Raw genomic sequence first — 19,507 nt, forward strand, 5'->3', positions numbered from 1 at the left:
CACAGCTCACCTTGAAGATGCCAAGGAGCATCCAGCCTCCCTCCATGCTTCCAGCTGGGCCACCTAGCCCATCCCAGCTCCTTTCTGACCATGCATCTCTCATTTTTAAATTTTTTTATGGCATTTATTAAGTGTTTACTACATGCTGGGCACTGTACTAAACTCCAGACACCATATTAAGTGCTGACTTTGTCCTAGCTGCAGAGGTTTTAGGAGATTCAAATTGTGAATCTCACAACCTGCATGTCTCTGTGCCTGTTACCTCCTCTGTTAAATGGGTTTTACGATTGAGCCCCTTTGTCTGAACTAATTAGCTTATATCTACCCCCAAGCTTAGAACAGTGCTTGACACATAGTAGGCACTTAACAAATACCATTATCATTATTTTTATTATTATCTCCCAACCCTCTCATCCTGGAAGGATGCTTCTGTTTAACATGAAATTAAACATGATTTAGCTGAAAATCATGACTCATTCTTCCCCAGGAGATCACTCTGGGCATTGCCTCTATATTCAGGAGGAAAGGAGCTTTCTCTGGACTTTTGAGGTTTTTATTTTGTTCGTCCCACGTGGTTTCTGGTGACATGGAACATCTTCACCCCAATCTCACACGTGTCAAAAGTGAAACCCAGCATAGCTTCCTGGCCCTTGCTTTAAGAAATACGGGGCGAGATACAGGTATATAGAGATATAAGTATAGCTTTTATTTTTTAATTTTTTTAATCAACCCAACATTTCAAACAGCAACTGCTGATGTAGCTTATGATGTAAAACCCTTTTCTTTTTATCTTAAAAAAATGTATTTAAAAGTAAGTGGGTGCTTTGATTTCTTTCTCTTTTTTTTAATGTCCTTACTTCAATGTGGAAAGCCTGAAGTTTGGTGGCGGTTTTATGGTGGTGATCTTGCTAGACCCACTTCTCTCTCACATTCCTGCCAGGCCGGGGCCTCTGGGGAATTGGGGTGGCAGAGGAGGGACACAGATGGAAATGGGATAAAGCTCCCACAGACTTGGGGGTTCCCTTCAGGATGTAGGAAGTTGGGTGACTCTGGGGGATTCAAGCACATCTGGTCTATAGGTGGACAATGTCACCAGAGAGAGACACATCCCTTTAGCGGTACAGAAAAACTAAACCAGAGGAAAGAGATGGGAGGCAAGAGGGAGATAAAGGAGCTCTCTTGTGGACCCTCAAGCCCCTAGGGTTGGTGGCAAAGAAATTCAAGGAGGTTTCTTTTGAAGAGAGTCCCTCAAATTAGAATGGCAGAGAAGTCATGTTTCCTTGGAGCACCAGGTCGTGAGAACATCAAACTCAAATTACTGGTATGGACTTGTCTTCCCTTAAAAAAATAGTTATCCATGTGTCATGAACATTCAGTAATTGACACACAAAACAATGACGTATTGAAAATGTACAGGCTAGGTTATCATTTCAAAGTGGTTTTTTGTTTTGTTTTGTTTTATTTTTTTGGCTTAGGCAGGTGAAGAGAAGAACATTGCTTTCCAGGAATCTTCCAAAGTTTATTTTCCGTGTCTGTGCGAGCGTGCATTTGTATTTCTGTGTGTGCATGTGTTTGTGTCTGCCTGAAACATGATCACTTCTGAACTGGGCTCAGGCAGAAAGGAAACAGGGAAAGAGATGATGGGCAGATACCATTTTGTTTCCGTGCGAATACAGGTGACAGCCCAAACCTTGCTTTGCTGTCAATCCCAGCTTTAGTTTCTCCATTTCAGGGTGATTATAAAAGAAAAAAAAAGGGGAAAAAAGAGGCCAACTCCTCAAAAGAAAAGAAAAAGAACAAAAAACAAGAAGACTTTATAATAATGATTAAAACACCTCTGCGAGCCAACCGCCCCTAAAGTTAACTCATTTCCCCACTATGCCAGCTGGGACTGAACCAGTCCAGGCCCATAAACTCCCCTAACCCCAGAGGGAGGGAGGGACCAAGCCAGAAGAGCTGGGAGTTAGGCATCTATGAGGGGGCTGTGCTGGCCATGTGGGAGGAGGGCCAGAGGTCGAGTCCATTGCTACAGTCAGTTTATTTTTAAATACGTGTAGACTGTGGGGTTGTCATGGTCCCTGTTTCACCGGCTATGTCCTTGCCTTCTGGCCCCCGAGCAGGCCTGAGGGCTGGGCCGGCTCAAGCTCCGAGCTGAAGCCGGGCCCCTGGGCATTGGAAGTTTGATGCCCACTCTGGCAGGACACCTGGATAGCGCGCTCCGGGAACATAGCCAGTGGGCTTGCCGGCCACTGGCCCTCTCCACCTGCCCTGCCCCTGGAGCTCAGAAGCCTTTGATGTAGCAATACGCCTCCAGGGTGGCGAAGAGAATGTACAAGAGCCACAGGCTGACGAAGAGGACGGTCGTGGCCAGCCGGCAACCCCGGGGGCCCCCCAGCTCTCCGCCTAGCCGGGGCCTCCGCCGGTACAGAAGCACGCTGATGCAGACGAACGCAAAGATGGTGAACAGGGTGACCGAGAAGGCCAGGGTCCCGGCCGAGACGCGGAACTCCTGACCCCGGAGGGCCCAGTAGATGGCGGCCACGGACCAGGCCAGCCCGATGCCCAGGAAGACGTTGACCGCGTTGCTGCCCGTCACGTTGCCTATGGAAGCGTCCGCGTAGACGTCCTGGATGGCGGCTGCCTTGCTGGCAAACGTGTCTGCAAGAGAGAGAGAGAGGTCACAACCGCAGTGGAGGACCGACCAAGCAGCGGGGCCTACTGGAAAGAGCCGGGAGCCGGGAGACCTGGGTCCTCAGGTGGACGCCGCCACCTCTCTCTCTTTTTTTTATGGCATTTGTTAAGGGCTTACTATGTGCCACATCCTATACTGAGGGGCAGATACAAGCTAATCAGGATGGACACAGTCCTTGTCCCACATGAGGCTCCCACTCTTCATCTCCATTTTACAGATGAGGCACAGTGAAGTGAAATGACTTGCCCAAGGTCACCCAGCAGACAAGTGGTGGAGCCAGGATTAGAACCCAGGTCCTTCTTACTCTCACCCTATCCACCAGGCCATGCTGCTTCTCCGTGTGACCTTGGTCAAGTCCCTTAACATCTCTGGCCTCAGTTTCCACATCTACTAAATGTGGATGATCAAATCTACCTCTCTTTTTAGTTGTACTTGGTAAGCGCTTAGTATGTGCGGATACTAAGCCCTGGGGTAGTTACAAGACACTCTGATTGGACCCAAACTCTTTCACATATGGGTTCGCAGTCTAAACTGGGGGGAGTAGGATTTAATCTCCATTTTACAGATAAGGGAACTGAGACCCAGAGAAGTGAAATGAGCTGCCCAAGGTCATACAGCAGACAAGTGGCAGAGCCACTCCCAGGCCCAGGCTCTTTCCACTAAGTCACATTGCTTCTCCCATTTAGATGATGAGACCTAGGTGGGACAGGAACTGTATCTGATCTGCTTGCACTGCATCCACCCCAATGCTTAGCCAAGTACAGGGCACAATGTAAGTGCTTAACAGAGACCATAGTGATTATTCTTAAGGGGAGGAGTTGAAGGAAAGAGAAAGATACTGGAGGAGGTAGGAAAGCCCCTCTCCACTCAGGATCTTCCTGTGAAAGGGAGAGTTCAATCAATGAAATATACTGAACGCTTACTGTATGTAGAGCACTGTACTGAGAGCTTGGGAGAGTGCGATATAAAGAGTTGTTGGCTACTTAAGTTGGGGCTTGAGAACCCCAAGGGAACCCCATTGCCTCATATGAAGATAAGGGTTTGGGGAGCTGGAAGGAGATATAGGTACAATATTCTGGAAGGCAGGACCAGGCTACAAGGCACGACTGAGAAGCAGTGTGGCCAATGGAAAGATCCTGGGCCTGAGAGTCAGAGGACCTGGGTTCTAGTCCCGGCTCTACCCCTTGCCTACTGAGTGACTTTGGCAAGTCACTTCACTTCTCTAGGCCTCAGTTACCACACCTGTAAAACGAGGATTAAGATCGTGGGCCCCATGTGGGACATGGACAGTGTCCAGCCTGATTAACTTGTCTCTACACCAGTGCTTAAGTGCTTCACAAATGCCATTAAAAAATAAGTTACTTACTCTGTGCCTCATTTATAAAATGGGGATTCAATACTTGTTTTCTCCCCTATTAAAACTGCAAACCCCATGTGGGATAGGAATTGTATCTAGCCTGATTAACTGCTATCTCTCCCAGCTCTAAGAACGATGTTTGACACAAAGTAAGCACTTAAGAAACACCATGGAAAAACACCCTCAAAACAAAGGACATTAAAAGTTGCACTTCTCCAGCTCCCATCCCACTGCCCCGTAATAATGATAATGATGTTTTTTGTTAAGTACTTATTATGTGCCAGCACGTGTGTCCACGTGCTTGGGTGGATACAAGCAAATCAAGTTGGACACAGTCCCAGTCACATGGGTGGACTCACTGTCTCCGATGAGTTAACTGAGGCCCCCGGGAAGTGAAGTGACTTTCCCAAGGTCACACACTCTGACAAGTGACAGAGGGGGGATTAGAACCCATGACCTCCTGACTCCCAGGCCCGTGCTCTATCCACTACCCCATCAGGCCCCAGGCCCTCTTACTTAGTACCGAGGTGCCAAAGGCCATGAAAATAATGATGGCATTACAGAATCCTTGCCTTCCAGCCCATCTCCCACCCACCCCCAGAACCTCTCACCTGGTACGGAGGTGCCAAAGGCCACGAAGACAACGGCCGTGACTGAATCCTTGAGGCCGATGGTGCAGCCAAAGTGGGAGGCCAGGTCACCGATGATGGCGGTGAGCATGCCGATGATGAGGATGGAGACGACGAAGCAGGCCCAGCCGTGGCAGTACTCGGTGGGTGGCACGCAGGCAAACAGCACCTTCCAGAAGACCGTCAGAAAGTGCATGACGTAGTCAAAACAGGATGGGAGCCTCTCCTCGCCTGACTCGTCTTCGTCCTCGTCGCCTGCTGGCAGAGGGGTGGGAGGCTCGATGAACATTCAGTGACAACAAAAGATTGGAAGGGACTGTCTCCTTTTCAGTGTGAACCCCATGTGGGACAGGAACTGTGTCCATCCTGAGTTACTTGTCTCTACCCCAGTGCTTAAGTGCTTCACAAATGCCATTAAAAAATGAGTTACATACTCTGTGCCTTATGTGCCTTCAAATGGAGATTCTATACTTGTTTTCTCCCCATTAAAACTGCGAACCCCACATGGGAAAAGAATTGTATCCAGGTTGATTAACTTGTATCTCCCCCAGCACTAAGAATAGACACATAGTCCAAGATGATTGACTTAATAATAATAATACTAATAATACTAATAATATTTGTTAAGAGCTTAGTATGTGCCATGTTCTAAGCGCTAGAGACAGTGTCGTCAGGCTGTCCCACTTGGGGGTCACAGTCTTAATCCTCATTTTACAGATGAGGGAACTGAGGCCCAAAGAAGTGAAATGACTTGCCCAAGGTCACACAAGGGACAAAAGGCAGAGCCGAGATTAGGACCCATGACCTTCTGACTCCCAGGCCAGTGCTCTAACAGCTAAGCCATGCTGCTTCTCATGTAGCTATGCCCCGAATCTATGCCAGTGCTTAGAACAGTGCTTGGCACATAGCAAGCACTTAGCAAGTACCATAATAATATATCCGCTCTCTGCACCTTCACATTCAGGTCTGTCTCCCCTTCTAGACTGTCATCTTGTTGTAGGCAGGGAACGTATCTACCAACTCTGTTCTATTGTACTCTCCCAAGCACTCAGTACAGTGCTCTCATAAGCACTCATAAAATTAATCAACCCACGGTATTTATTGAGCCCTTACTCTGTGTAGAGTACTGTAGTAAGTGCTCTCTGGATTTAAGTTAATCTCAGGTTGTAAACTCTTTAGGGGCAGGGAATGTGTCTGTTTTATTGTTGTGTAGCACTCTCCCAAGTGCTTAGTAAAGTACCCTGCACAACTCAACGATAAAACTGAACTCCTTATCTTCCCTCTCAATCCCTGTCCTCTCCTGGACTTTCCCATCACTGTGGATGGCACACCATCCTTCCTGTCTCACAAGCCTTCAACTTTGGTGTCATCCTTGACTCCGCTTTCTCATTCAGCCAACACATCCAATCCGCCACCAAAGCCTACCAGTCTCACCTTCACAACATCACCAAGATCCTCCCTTTCCTCTCCATCCAAACCACTACCTTGTTAATACAGTCACTCATCATATCCCGACTGGATGACTGCATCAGCCTCCTTTCTGATCTCCCAAACTCTTGTCTCTCCCTACATCAGTCTAGACTTCACTCTGCTGCCCGAATTATCTCTCTACAGAAACGCTCTGGGCATGTTACCCCTCTCCTCAAAAATCTCCAGTGGTTACCTATCCACCTTCATACGAAGCAAAAACTCCTCACTACTAGCTTCAAAGCTCTTCATCACCTTGCCCCTTCCTACCTCACCTCCCTTCTCCCCTTCTACAGCCCAGCCCACACTCTCCGCTCTTCTGCGCTAATCTCCTCACTGGGCCTCGTTCTCTCTTGTCCTGCTGTCGACCCCTGGCTCACATCCTACCTTTGGCCTGGAATGCCCTCCCTCCTCACATCTGCCAAACTAGCTCACTTCCCCCCCTTCAAAGCCCTACTGAAAACTCACCTCCTCTAGGAGGCCTTCCCAGACTAAGCCCCTTTTCCTCTGCTCCTCCTCCCCTCCCCATCGCCCCGACTCCCTCCTTCTGCTCTACCCCCCTCCCCACCCACAGCACTTGAGTGTATATGTACATATTTATTTTTCTATTTATTTTATTATTGATGTCCATAAATCTATAATTCTATTGATTAATTTGGATGCTATTGATGCCTGTCTACTTGTTTTGTTTTGTTGTCAGTCTCCCCCCTTCTAGACTGTGAGCCCATTGTTGGGTAAGGATTGTCTCTATCTTTTGCCGAATTGTACTTTCCAAGTGCTTAGTACAGAGCTCTGCACACAGTAAGTGCTCAATAAATACGACTGACTGAATGAATGAATAAATGAATCCTTCCCTACTCTTGCAATATCCATACGTATCTTCCTTAGCTTCCTTGGCCTAATGGATGGAGCATGGGACTGGAAGTCAGAAGGACCTGGGTTCTAATACCATCTCCACTACTGGTCTGCTGTTTTTCCCTGGGCAGGTCACTTAACTTCTCTGTGCCTCAGTTAACTGTAAATGGGGGATTAGGACAATGAGCCCCATGTGGGACAGGGACTGTGTTCAACCTGATTATCTCGAACTACCCCAGTGCTAAGAACAGTGCTTGACACATAGTATGAGCTTAACAAATACCATTATTATTATTATAATTATTTCTGCTCCCATTGGCTTTTAAATAATTTGGGTCTATTATTCTCCCCTGTTAAATGATGAGATCTTTGAAGGCAGGGATCATGCCTTTTACCTTCATGCTTCTCTCTCCCAAGCACTTAGAATGATTTTCTGCACATAATAGGCATGCAGTAAACATGATGGATTGGTTGATTGATTGTTAGAGTGATTGACTGAACAGAACACTTCCCTCAGGAAGTGTTCACCCTATCAATGAATCAGTGAACCTTGCTTTCTGACTGAAGATCCCCTGATCCTAGAATTCTAGAATCCTTAGACCAGATGTAAAAGGTGACCAGGACTCAGCTGGAAAAAGGCCAAAAATAAACCACTCAGTCCAGCGAGGGAGCCATTTTAAAAGGTTATCAATAGCTGAATGATTTGGATATTTGGAAAAATGGGGATTAAATACCTGTTCACTTCCTACTTGGAATGTGAGCCTAATGTGTGTCAGGGACTGTGCCTGACCTAATGATTTCACATCTACTCCCTTGCCTGGGAGTCAGAAGGTCATGAGTTCTAATCCCACTCCTTCACTTGTCTGCTGTGTGTCCTTGGGTAAGTAACTTCTCTTCTCTGGGCCTCAGTTACCTCATCTGTAAAATGGGATTGGGACTGTGAGCCCCATGTGGGACAGGGATGGGTCCAACCAATTTACTTGTATCCACTTCAGTGCTTAGTACAGTGTCTGGCACATAGTAAGTGCTTAAATACCAGTTATTATATTTTTTGTTATTATGCTCAGTAACAGTGCACACAGTAAGCGCTCAACAAATACCACAATTATTATTATTATTATTATTATGTTCAGTAATGGCACACACAGTAAATGTGAACAAATGTCACAATCATTTTCATTAGTAATTCAAATTCTGCCAGCTTTTATGTCACCAGCAGTGTCAACTGTTGTTGTTTGGGGCTCTGACCTCTTGGCCATCAACTAGCAGCAATGCAATATCTCCCTTGGGTTAATCAATGGACAAGGGGTCTCACCGCTGAAGTGGGAGAACCCTAATGCTTCTAAGAAGACCTCCAGCAGGCCAGGGGCAGGCGAGATCACAGCAGCATGGTGGTCCTGACAATCAATCAATCAATCAATCATATTTACTGAGAACTTAGTCTGTGTGCTGAGCACTGTACTAAGCGCTTAAGAGAATACAATCAAACCACAAGACTTCAAGATGCCATTGGGGAAGGTCACAGGGTGAATGCCATCTTCTAGACTGGATGTTGGTCCTCTAGACTGTAAGCTTGCTGTGGGCAGGGGATGTGTCTACCAACTCTCTTATATTGTACTCCCCCAAGTGCTTAGTACAGTTTTCTGCACACAGTAGGTGCTCAATAAATACCATTGATTGATTAATTATTTGATGGAGAAGGGAGAGAATGGTGAGAGAGAGAGCACAGGTGGAATGCCCTCCTTCCTCATATCCCACAATTATTCTCCCCACCTTCAAAGCCTTATTGAGGGCACATTTCTTCCACGTGGCATTCCCTGACTAATCCCTCTTTTCTTCTCCTTCAACTCTCTTCTTCATCACCCTTTCTCCCTTTATTTGGAAATAATAAATTCCCACCCCCACAGAACTTTTTACATATCTGTAATTTATTTATATTAATGTCTGTCTCTCCGTCTAGACTTTAAGCTCACTGTGGGCCAGGGAATATGTCTGTTATATTGTTATATTATTCTCTAAATGTCCAGTACAGTGCTCTGCACACAATAAATGCTCAGTAAGAACGATTGACTGACTGACTCTTTACCTACTCTAGGCACAGATCTGAGATCCAGGAGACCTGGGTTCTAGTCCCAGCTCTGCAAGATAGAGAATACCTCCTCGTGTTTTGCCATTAGTGGTTTTTTTATGGTATCTGTTAAGTGCTTTTCTTTTCTTATGCCGTCAAGTTGTCTCCAACCCATAGCAATACCATGAACACATTTCTCCTAGAACGCCCCATCTCCAAGCACCCTCCCATCCTACTGGCGGGAAACGGACAGACGGGATCGGAAGTCCACTTGCTTCAAAAGGGCATGCTGCGATCTCTGATGTTCAGGAATTCCACAAGCTCCAGTATTCTCCCAGGAAGATCTCTTCCTCAGCTCATCCATTCATTCATTCATTCGATCGTATTTACCGGGTGCTTACTGTATGCAAAGCACTGTACTAAATGCTTAGGAGAGTGCAATATAACAATAAACAGACACATTCTCTGTACACAAAGAGCTTACATCCCTGCTCATCCCATGTTTTGTTGAAGAGTAAAGGGGTCAAATCTATCACCACGGGGAGAGTTTGAGCACTGAGGTGTGGGTAAGTGGGCCAGCATAACAGTCCTGTCTCTCTCCATAACTATTCTCTAATTTTTATGGTATTTGTTTAAGTGCTTACTATGTTGTCAAACACTTCTCCAAGTGCTGGAGTAGTTACAAGTTAATTACGTCAGAAACAGTCCCTATCCCTCATAAGGGTCACAGCTTAAATAGGAAGGAGAACAGATATTTAACCCCCATTTTACAGTTGAGGAAACTGAAGTCCAGAGAAGTCAAGTTGCAAGTCCAAAGTCGCCCAGCAAGCAATTGGCAGAGCTGGTATTAGAACTCTAACTCCCAGGCCTATGTTCATGCTGCTTCTCAGTTCTAGTGCTAGTCCTTGGGGGCCATGACTGGCTAGGTTGCTATAGCAATGAAGCATCACAATGTTTGCCATGGCCAGCTCTCTTGTTACGTCGTCGCTGAGAGGCATGAAGGCTAGGTCCTTGTTGCTGTTGAAGCACAAGTGTTGTGCTTCTTTCTCTTTTAAGCCCTGCATTTCTGTAAGCCATGGGGTTTGTTGCTTGGAAGCAGGATAGCAACTTGAGGGATGGCTCTGTCACCTTCAACGAGGAAAAGTGTATGCAAGGAGCTTGAGTGAGTCAGTGGTTGAATCCAGAATTCCTTACGCCCCGTTCGTCTTACAAATAGCACGTCTCTCACTTTTCCTCCCCACTCTCTGAGGTGATCAGACATCCAGCTTTCTGTGTGATCATCTTACTTTTGTGCTGAAGGGCCTACTGACCCCCACCCCACCACCCACAGTAAAAAAGTTAACAGCTTCAAAAGTATCCTGCTTTCAAAAATAATGAACTTACATGTCTTGAATTTTCAATTATACTATCTATGGTGAATCCACAGTCACCCATTTCCAGAAGCATAGCAGAAAGTTTAAAGCTCAAGGTTTGAAAACCCATCTCAAGCCACTCTAATTTACTCAGTCACCAGTGAACGATATAGATTTATTTTTCAAATGCAGGGGAGTTGACCAGTAATCAAATAGAGGAATGTCCTGCTTTGAACTCCAGAAAATCCAATCAAACTTACTTCTTTGCCTTTTTTTGTTGTTTCCAAGCTGCTCCCCACGTCTCTCCAGCTCTGCGCCTTTCCTCCCTCCCCTAGAAATTGTTCACCACCTCCTTACCTGCACTGACGGTAATGGCTTCCATGAACTGGTCTCGCCAAGAATGGGTGCCTACCACCAGAGCCAAGTTGGTCTTCTTAATCAACTTGTCCACTGTACTCTGTTAAACAAGCAGAAACATAAACCTACGGTGAGGGGTTGGGTAGTGGGGGAGGACGAACCAACTCCCAGGGCCTGCTGGGTAATCTCTGCATTTGACCCATGTACTCCAGGGGGATTGAGGTGCACATTCCTGAATTCCCAGGGGCTGAATCAAATATCCATTGCAGGTCTTGGGGTGGCACAACTGGGTTGCTCTTAGCCTGGGAGTCTAGGGAAAAACCCACCCTAAACTTCCCACTGGTCTACTCAGCCTGACTGCTTTGATCATCACCAAACCACCACCTGGGAGTGCCAAGTCACAAATCATTGAAAATGAAGCTACATTCCAAGCACTTAGTACAGTGGTCTGCACAGTAAGCGCTCAATAAATATGATTGAATGAATGAATGAAAGTCAACCAATTCTGATCAACCAAGTGAAAAATAACTTTTCAGAACTTGGCAAGCTCACAATGGTAGGACCTGGCCCTAGCCTTCTAATTATCCCCACCCTCCACTTCTGGTCTCTCTGGCGTTGACCAAATCACTGGAGTCTCCTCTCGATGATCAGAGTCTTTCTGCAATCATGGATATTGGAGACACATCCCTTTTCTTTACTTTATCAGGGCCTGCCATGGGTGTTTAGAACCAGGATTTCTGCCTGATCAAATTTCAACTCATCTGCCCTGCAGGGCATAAAGTCCTTCACCCTCAAAAGTCGGGAGCCCAAGCAAGACCCAATACCCAGCCCTCCTGACTCCCCTCCTGTGCTCCGCCCTCTAGACCCTGGTGATTCCCTGACCTTGAACTCATAGGACTCTTCGATGATAACTTCTAGCTTGGGGTGCTCGCCCAACACTGGCTTCCCCATCTCTGCTATCCTCTTCGCCTCCTCCTCTTCCGTGGTCAGCTTCCTGTCGGCCACGTCTGCAACAAAACAAAGTCAGGCTGAGCCTCAAGACCCTGCAGCCCGATATGCTAAGGGAGGGGAGAGGGAGCTGAGAGGAAAGCCGATACCCGCACATAAGATGATAGCTTGCAATTATGTGGCACGATCAGGTCTGAGCTCCCCAAAGTCACCCCTCCGCCTCTCGCCTCCCCCCCACCAACCCCCTCCCCTACTTTCCCATCCTTCCCTGCAGTATCCTCAGAGATCTCCTCCATCCTTGCAAGTGCCACCCCCTCCACCTGCGCCTCGGACCCCATTCCCTCTCACTTTATTAAAACCATCGCCCCTGCCCTCCTACCTTCCTTAACTTCTATTTTTAACCACTCGATCTCCAAGGGCTCCTTCCCCTCTGCCTTCAAACATGCCCACGTCTCCCCCATCCTAAAAAAACCCGCTCTTGACCCCACTTCCCCCTCCAGTTATCGCCCTATCTCCCTACTACCCTTCCTTTCCAAAATCCTAGAACGAGTCATCTACAATCGCTGCTTAGAATTCCTTAACTCCCATTCTCTCCTAGACCCCCTCCAATCTGGCTTCCGTCCCCTCCACTCTACCGAGACTGCTCTCTCTAAGGTCACCCATGACCTCCTTCTTGCCAAATCCAATGGCTCCTACTCCATTCTAATCCTCCTTGACCCCTCTGCTGCCTTTGACACTGTCGACCATCCCCTCCTCCTCCATACCTTATCTCACCTTGGCTTCACGGACTCTGTCCTCTCCTGGTTCTCCTCTTACCTCTCTGGCCGGTCATTCTCGGTCTCCTTCGCTGGACCCTCCTCCCCCTCCCATCCTTTAACTGTTGGAGTTCCTCAAGGGTCAGTTCTTGTCCCTCTTCTGTTCTCCATTTACACTCACACCCTCGGTGAACTCATTCGCTCTCACGGCTTTGACTACCATCTCTACGCAGATGACACACAGATCTACATCTCCGCCCCGTTCTCTCCCCCTCCCTTCAGGCTCGTATCTCCTCCTGCCTCCAGGACGTCTCCACCTGGATGTTGGCCCGCCACCTAAAACTCAACATGAGCAAGACTGAGCTCCTCATCTTCCCTCCCAAACCCAGTCCTCTCCCAGACTTCTCCATCACCGTCGATGGCACGACCATCCTTCCCGTCTCTCAGGCCCGCAATCTCGGTGTCATCCTTGACTCGTCTCTCTCGTTCACCCCACACATCCTATCCGTTACCAAGACCTGCCGGTTTCACCTCTACAATATCCCCAAGATCCGCCCTTTCCTCTCCACCCAGACGGCTACCTTACTGTTACAGGCTCTCGTTATATCCCGGCTAGACTACTGTGTCAGCCTTCTCTCTGCCCTCCCTTCCTCCTCTCTCGCCCCGCTCCAGTCTATTCTTCACTCCGCTGCCCGGCTCATCTTCCTGCAGAAACGATCTGGGCATGTCACTCCCCTTCTTAAACAACTCCAGTGGTTGCCTATCAACCTCCGCTCCAAACAAAAACTCCTCATTCTAGGCTTCAAGGCTCTCCATCACCTTGCCCCTTCCTACTTCTCCTCCCTTCTCTCTTTCTACCACCCACCCCGCACGCTCCGCTCCTCTGCCGCCCACCTCCTCACCATCCCTCGGTCTCGCCTATCCCGCCGTCGACCCCCGGGTCACGTCCTCCCGCGGTCCCGGAACGCCCTCCCTCCTCACCTCCGCCAAACTGATTCTCTTTCCCTCTTCAAAACCCTACTTAAAACTCACCTCCTCCAAGAGGCCTTCCCAGACTGAGCTCCTCTTCTCCCTCTACTCCCTCTGCCATCCCCCCTTCACCTCTCCGCAGCTAAACCCTCTTTTTCCCCTTTTCCCTCTGCTCCTCCACCTCTCCCTTCCCATCCCCATAGCACTGTACTCCTCCGCTCAACTGTATATATTTTCGTTACCCTATTTATTTTGTTAATGAATTGTACATCGCCTTGATTCTATTTAGTTGCCATTGTTTTTACGAGATGTTCTTCCCCTTGACTCTGTTTATTGCCATTGTTCTCGTCTGTCCGTCTCCCCCGATTAGACTGTAAGCCCGTCAAACGGCAGGGACTGTCTCTATCTGTTGCTGACTTGTTCATCCCAAGCGCTTAGTACAGTGTTCTGCACATAGTAAGCGCTCAATAAATACTATTGAATGAATGAATGAATGAACTCTCTCCAAAAGTCACAGTGATCACAATGTCGCAATAGGCTAAGGGGCACATCATGGACCTGGCATATTGTTTCTATTTTACTACTGGGAAACTAAACCATCAAGAGATTAAGTGATCTGCCCCAAATCCCTCAGAGAATCAGGGAGAAAATGTGAAACAAACCCCCAAATCTCTTGACTACTGTAGTCATTTGGCCTCCTTGTTTAGGGTTCCAAGTTTCCAAGTTTCCAAGTTTCAAAGCATCCTGGGATATAAAACCCTTTGCAACCATGAGAGTGCAGTGGTCTGCACTCAGTGAGTGCTTAATAAATGCAGTTACCAGGATTACTACTTCTATCAGCAAGAAAGGGTAATGGTTCAAGACCTCCAAATTATTACACCTCTTCCTTGAGTAACACTCTTGCAAAAAAGACTCCTAGAAACTGTGTGGGATTCCCATGAGAAGCAAAATTTCCTGGAAGTACTCTTGGGAGTCAAATGCAAACCTGGCCCTTTCATGCACCCTGGATCTATCTCCAATACTCTGCCTCTGGGGTCTCTACTACCTTCCTGAGGTTCAACTGTCAGCACTGTTTGCATTTTAGCTGGAGAGTCCTTTATTATGGTATTTGTTAAGCACTTACTATGTGCCAGGCACTGTCTGTACTAATTGCTGGGTGAGATACTAGGTAATCAGGTTGGACTAAGGGGTTTACAGTCTTCTTCCCCATTTTAAGATGAGGCAACTGATTCACATAGAAGTTAAGAGACTTGTCCAAGGTCACCCAGCAGAAAAGAGGTGCTGTTAAAGTCAGCTTAAAGGTCCCATCATGGTTTCAGACTTGAAGTGAAATAGATAAGGAATTGTTTTATTCCTCTTTGATTAGTAACTGCATTCAGCAGTCTGCCTTTTCAGAGCTAGTTTAACTCTTACACGCTCATACACACACAAACACTTAACTCCCTCAGGACCATACTGGATGCTGAGTTTCCTAGGGAAATCCTGTCTCTGGAGTAATAGCAAGGAGAGAAACAGGTAAGAAGTCAAGAAGAATTTCATTTTATCTTAGCTTTATGATGTGGTGAGGGAGGGGGAAAAAATGGTTCTCACTGAAGTGGTGAGGTGTCAGAACATAGTGAGGTGTCAGAACACTCTACAGAAGGGACCATGGAGTTAGTTCCCCTTCGTGCTTCCAATGTTGGAGGCAGGGGGAAAGGGGTGTGAAACCAGGCTCAAAATCAGATTGAGAAGCAGTGTGGCCTAGTGAAAAAAGCAAGGGTCTGGGAGTCAGAAGAACCTGGGTTTTAATCCTGGCTCCTCCATATGTCTGCTATGTGACCAGGGCAAGTTGGTTATGTTCTCTGTGCTTCAGTTCCCTCACCTGTAAAATGGGGATTAAGACTGTGAGACCCATGTGAGACAGGGACTGTGTCCAACCTGGTTAACTTGTATCTACCCAAGAGCTCAGTACAGTGCCTGGTACATAGTAAGCACTTAACAAATACTATTAAAAAAAAAACCCAACATTGTGTGGGAGTTAACGGTTAGACCTTCCTCAGGGAATTGAAAGCAAGGTGGGTCAGAGGTAAATCTAAGTCCTGACCACCTCATTCCTGGGGTGCGGCCAACCCTGGCAGCGGGGAGCTGTTTGTGGTGCTGGGCATCCTGGCTCTACCCACATTCCATTAGTTTTAGTCAACTGTATTTATTGAGTACTTGCTGGAGGCAGTGCACTGTACTAAGTGCTTGAGAGTACAATATAACAACATTATAATACATTCCCTGCCCACATTGAGCTTACAGTCCATAGAGGGAGACAGGCATTAATATAAATTACAGTCAGGTACATAAGTCCTGTGGGGCTGGGATGGGGGATGAATAAAGGGAGCAAGTCAGGGAGATGCAGGAGGGAGTTAAAGAAAAGGAAAAGAGAGCTTAGTTAGAGAAGGTCTTTTGGAGGAGAGATGTCTTCAATAAAGTTATAAAGGGGGTCTTCTGGACAAGTGGAAGAACATCTCCACTACTGAGAAAGGGGAGAGGTGATGGGTTTCGCTCATGGGAAGTGCTTTTCTGTGTTTCCAAGCCAGCTGACCAACTCCAGATGACCATTTCATGATCTATGAATTGGAAGTGGAAATCAGGTCTGCCCTAGCAGTGGGATAGCTCAGGAGGCAAGTGATCCTAGAAGTTAGCCTTCCAAACCTCCTGTCCCTCCAATCCTGGATAAGGAGCAAATGGCATTAACAGCAGAGATGGCAGGCTCTGGGTTAATCTTTGAGTAGTACCCTTTCCTTGCTGCCTCATCCCTCTCAGTCACTAATACAATTAGTTCCCTAGTGTCCTATCAATAACCATTGCTTGGGCCCCTCAAATCTACTACTATAGATTTTTGTCTAACAATAATTTATTGATCCATTCAACTCTCCTAGCCATCTCTTGTCCCCTCCTCCCCTCCCTCCCCCCCCCACCAGTCTAGTATACATTTTGGTCTAACACTGGTCTATTGACCCATTCAACTTTCCATCTGGAAGGCCATCTATATTTCAGTCCCTTATTTACTTTAGAATCCATGTTTCTCCATGGCTACCCAATCCCATTGATCTAAAAAAGCTCTTTTCTATCACGTGTCTTTAGTTTCTGATGTACCAAGACCGAATTTAATTGCACCCATAGAAGGGAACTCTGGCTACGTTTTAGAGTGTGTTTTCAGGAAGATTATTTGTATGTGATTCCTCTAAGACTGGGGAAGAGCTGGAATCCAAGGTCCCTGGACCAATCTGAAAGAATCCTTTAAGGAAATGAAAAAAAAAATTGGGGTGAGAGTTTGCGGTAGATATGGACAGCTCCAGTTTCCAGACCTAAGGACTTTTCATTGGAGAGAAGGTTACAGCATTTCCATTTTCACTGCCATTCTCTAACAGCTTTCCAGCCCTTGTTACAGGTTTGCTTTCACTGAAGGAAGTTGTTAAGTTTTAAAGCCCATCCACTCTACCTCTTAAATTTATCAACCATGTTGGAATGTCCGTGTCTTAAAAAACTGAAGCAATCTGGATGGCTGCATTCTGGGGCTCCTACCAGCACCCTTTATCACTGGACTTGTTGGACTCTGAGATTTGATTTCCCTGTGGTTCTTGCATTTGTATAATTTTGTCTTGCCTATCGGGTCTTTCTCCAAATACTTCCCCACTGTATGCTTCTATTGTGAGCCCCTGGAGGGTCACGGGTCATGTCAACTTTTCATCTGTGCATTTTTTTCATATGCTGAGTACAGTGCTCTGCACAAAGTAGGCACTTACAATTACTACTCTTTCTACTATTACTACTACAACTACTCCTTCTACTTATGGAACTCAGAGCCGTAATGTACATGTTCATAAGTGGAAAAGTTTATGCAAATCAATTTTAAGAAATTTAACAATGAAAAATGGAAAAATCTGCATACTTAAATAAAAGTGGATCCTTTCAGTGAGGATTAAGTAAGAAGTGAGAGATGACAGTGGATCAGTGCTACAGAGAAAAGCCTTTATATCCCTGTAACTTAAAATCTTGCAATACATTTGCTGGACTGAGGGAAGGTGAGGGAAGGGAAACAACATCAAAGGGAGGTTAGGAGAGATTAAAATTCTCAGAATAGATTTGAGTTGAAATCCAAACCCTTGGTATAACTGTGGAGAAAAGGAATGGGGATTATTTTTTTTTATGGTACTTGTTAAGTGCTTACTATGTGTCAAGCACTGTCCTAAGCATGCTGGAGTAGGTGCAATTTAATTAGGTTGGACACAGTCCCTGTACCACATGGGATTCACAGTCTAAGTAGGAGGGAAAACAGGTATCCCTATTTTACAGTTGAGGAAACTGAGGCCCAAAGAAGTAAAAGTGACTTGCCCTAGGTCTCACAGCAAGCAAACTGGCAGATCTGGGAGTTGGAATCCAGGTTTGCATACTTGCTCTCCCTAGTGCAATCATGTGATGATTATAATGATTATTATAATTTATTATGATTCCCATTAATCATCATAATAATCATAATCACAGTAAGAATTTACTATGTGCCAAGCACTTTACTAAGCACTGGAGTAGATACAAGACAACCAGGTTGGACACAATCCATGTCCCACATGTAAGTAAGAGAGGAAAGGGATTTAATCCCCATTTTACAGATGAGGAAACTGAGGCCCAGAGAAGTTAAGTGACTTGTCCAAGGTTATACAGCAGTCAAGTGGTGGAGTCAGGATTAGAACCAAGATCTTCTGATTCACAGGCCTGCTTTCTTTCTACTAGGCCACACAGCTGGATTCATTCAACATTAAGTCAGAGGAGTAGAGATGAGTGTTGGAGACTATGGTGAAAAGGGAGTTTACACCTATTCTTTCTGATGCCAACTGGACTTTGCTTTGAAGGGCTCAGGATATTTGTTGTTTTCTAAGGGTTTGCCTTAGTACCTCTTCACATGTTTGCTCAAACCTTGACCTTTCCTGCCCTTAGCTAAAGAAAAATCTAAACCTCCGTGCTAAATTGTTGGATATCATTCATAGCAGTAACACTGAATCAGCAATGGGTCAGACTCCATGGAGCCTCCTGGGAGCTGAGAATTTGGACAATTACCATTCCCAAGACTCCCACACCAAGAAGGTGCTCAATAAATGCAACTATTATTATTCTATTACTACTACTATTAGTATTATTACTCTCACTTCTACTATTCTATTATTACTACTACTGTGAGGCTAGTACTAATGTCCATATCCATAATTTATTTATTTATATTAATTCCCATCTCCCCCTCTAGACTGTAAGCTCGCTGTAGGCAGGGAATGAGTCTGTCAACTCGGTTATATTGTACTCCCCCAAGCGTGTAGTTTAGTGCTCTGCACACACTTAGCACTCAATAAATAGAATTACTTGATTGATTGATATAGGCCTGCAGCGACCTCCAGTGAATTTCACTGGCAGGTCAAGTCATAGACAGACACCTGACCCAGGGAAATTTTTCCAAATGTTCAATTTCTCTAGGTCTCAGCTTGAGACAATGACAGAAGGCCACAGGGTCACCAAAGCCTCTGGAAGTTTCCAGAAATTGATTTTTTTTTTAAAAAAGGTATTTGTTAAGTGCTTACCATATGCCAAGCACTGGACTAAGCACTGTGATATATTCAAACTTATCAGGTTGGACACAGTCCGTGTCCCACGTGGGGCTCACAGTTTGAATCCCCAATTTACAGATGGAAGGAACTGAGGCACAGATATGTGATTTGTCCAAGGTCACCCAGCAGAGAAATGACAGAGACGGGATCAAAAACTACATCCTTCTGACTCTCAGGCCTGTGCTCTATCCACTAGGCCATGTGGCTTCTCCCACCTATTTCCCACCTATTTCTAGATCTGGAGAAGTCTAGTCACACCAACCTCTTTTTAGGATTTGTATGCAGAAGCACCACAAAAGGGTGGACTTCATAGGTGTCTCTAAACTTCCATCCCATCAGGATAATTGTTTTTTCATTCCTGATCCTGAAGGCTCCAGAAACTCTAAAAATTATGCAGTGAGTAGGTTTCAACCTGGACTGTGAAGGGTTGAGAG

General features: G+C 46.2%; 1 protein-coding gene across 5 annotated transcripts in view; it reads right to left on the bottom strand.

Annotated features, from left to right (window-relative positions):
* Positions 1-685: 685 nt before the first annotated feature.
* Positions 686-19,507, bottom strand: part of SLC8A3 (solute carrier family 8 member A3) — a 112,663-nt gene continuing 93,841 nt past the window's right edge. For 3 of the 5 annotated variants that reach the window (XM_029072625.2, XM_029072623.2, XM_039911521.1), the window contains 4 exons: positions 11,660-11,784; positions 10,778-10,877; positions 4,661-4,936; positions 686-2,658 (listed from right to left, as the gene is read on the bottom strand). In XM_029072625.2, the coding sequence (XP_028928458.1) occupies positions 2,282-2,658; positions 4,661-4,936; positions 10,778-10,877; positions 11,660-11,784 (878 nt within the window). In that variant the 3' untranslated portion in view covers positions 686-2,281. The remainder of the gene's footprint in view (positions 2,659-4,660; positions 4,937-10,777; positions 10,878-11,659; positions 11,785-19,507) is intronic. The other 2 variants (XM_039911518.1, XM_039911514.1) reach the window with 1 other exon arrangement.

This window comes from Ornithorhynchus anatinus, chromosome 1, assembly GCF_004115215.2.
Source record: "Ornithorhynchus anatinus isolate Pmale09 chromosome 1, mOrnAna1.pri.v4, whole genome shotgun sequence".
Lineage (NCBI taxonomy): Eukaryota > Metazoa > Chordata > Mammalia > Monotremata > Ornithorhynchidae > Ornithorhynchus > Ornithorhynchus anatinus.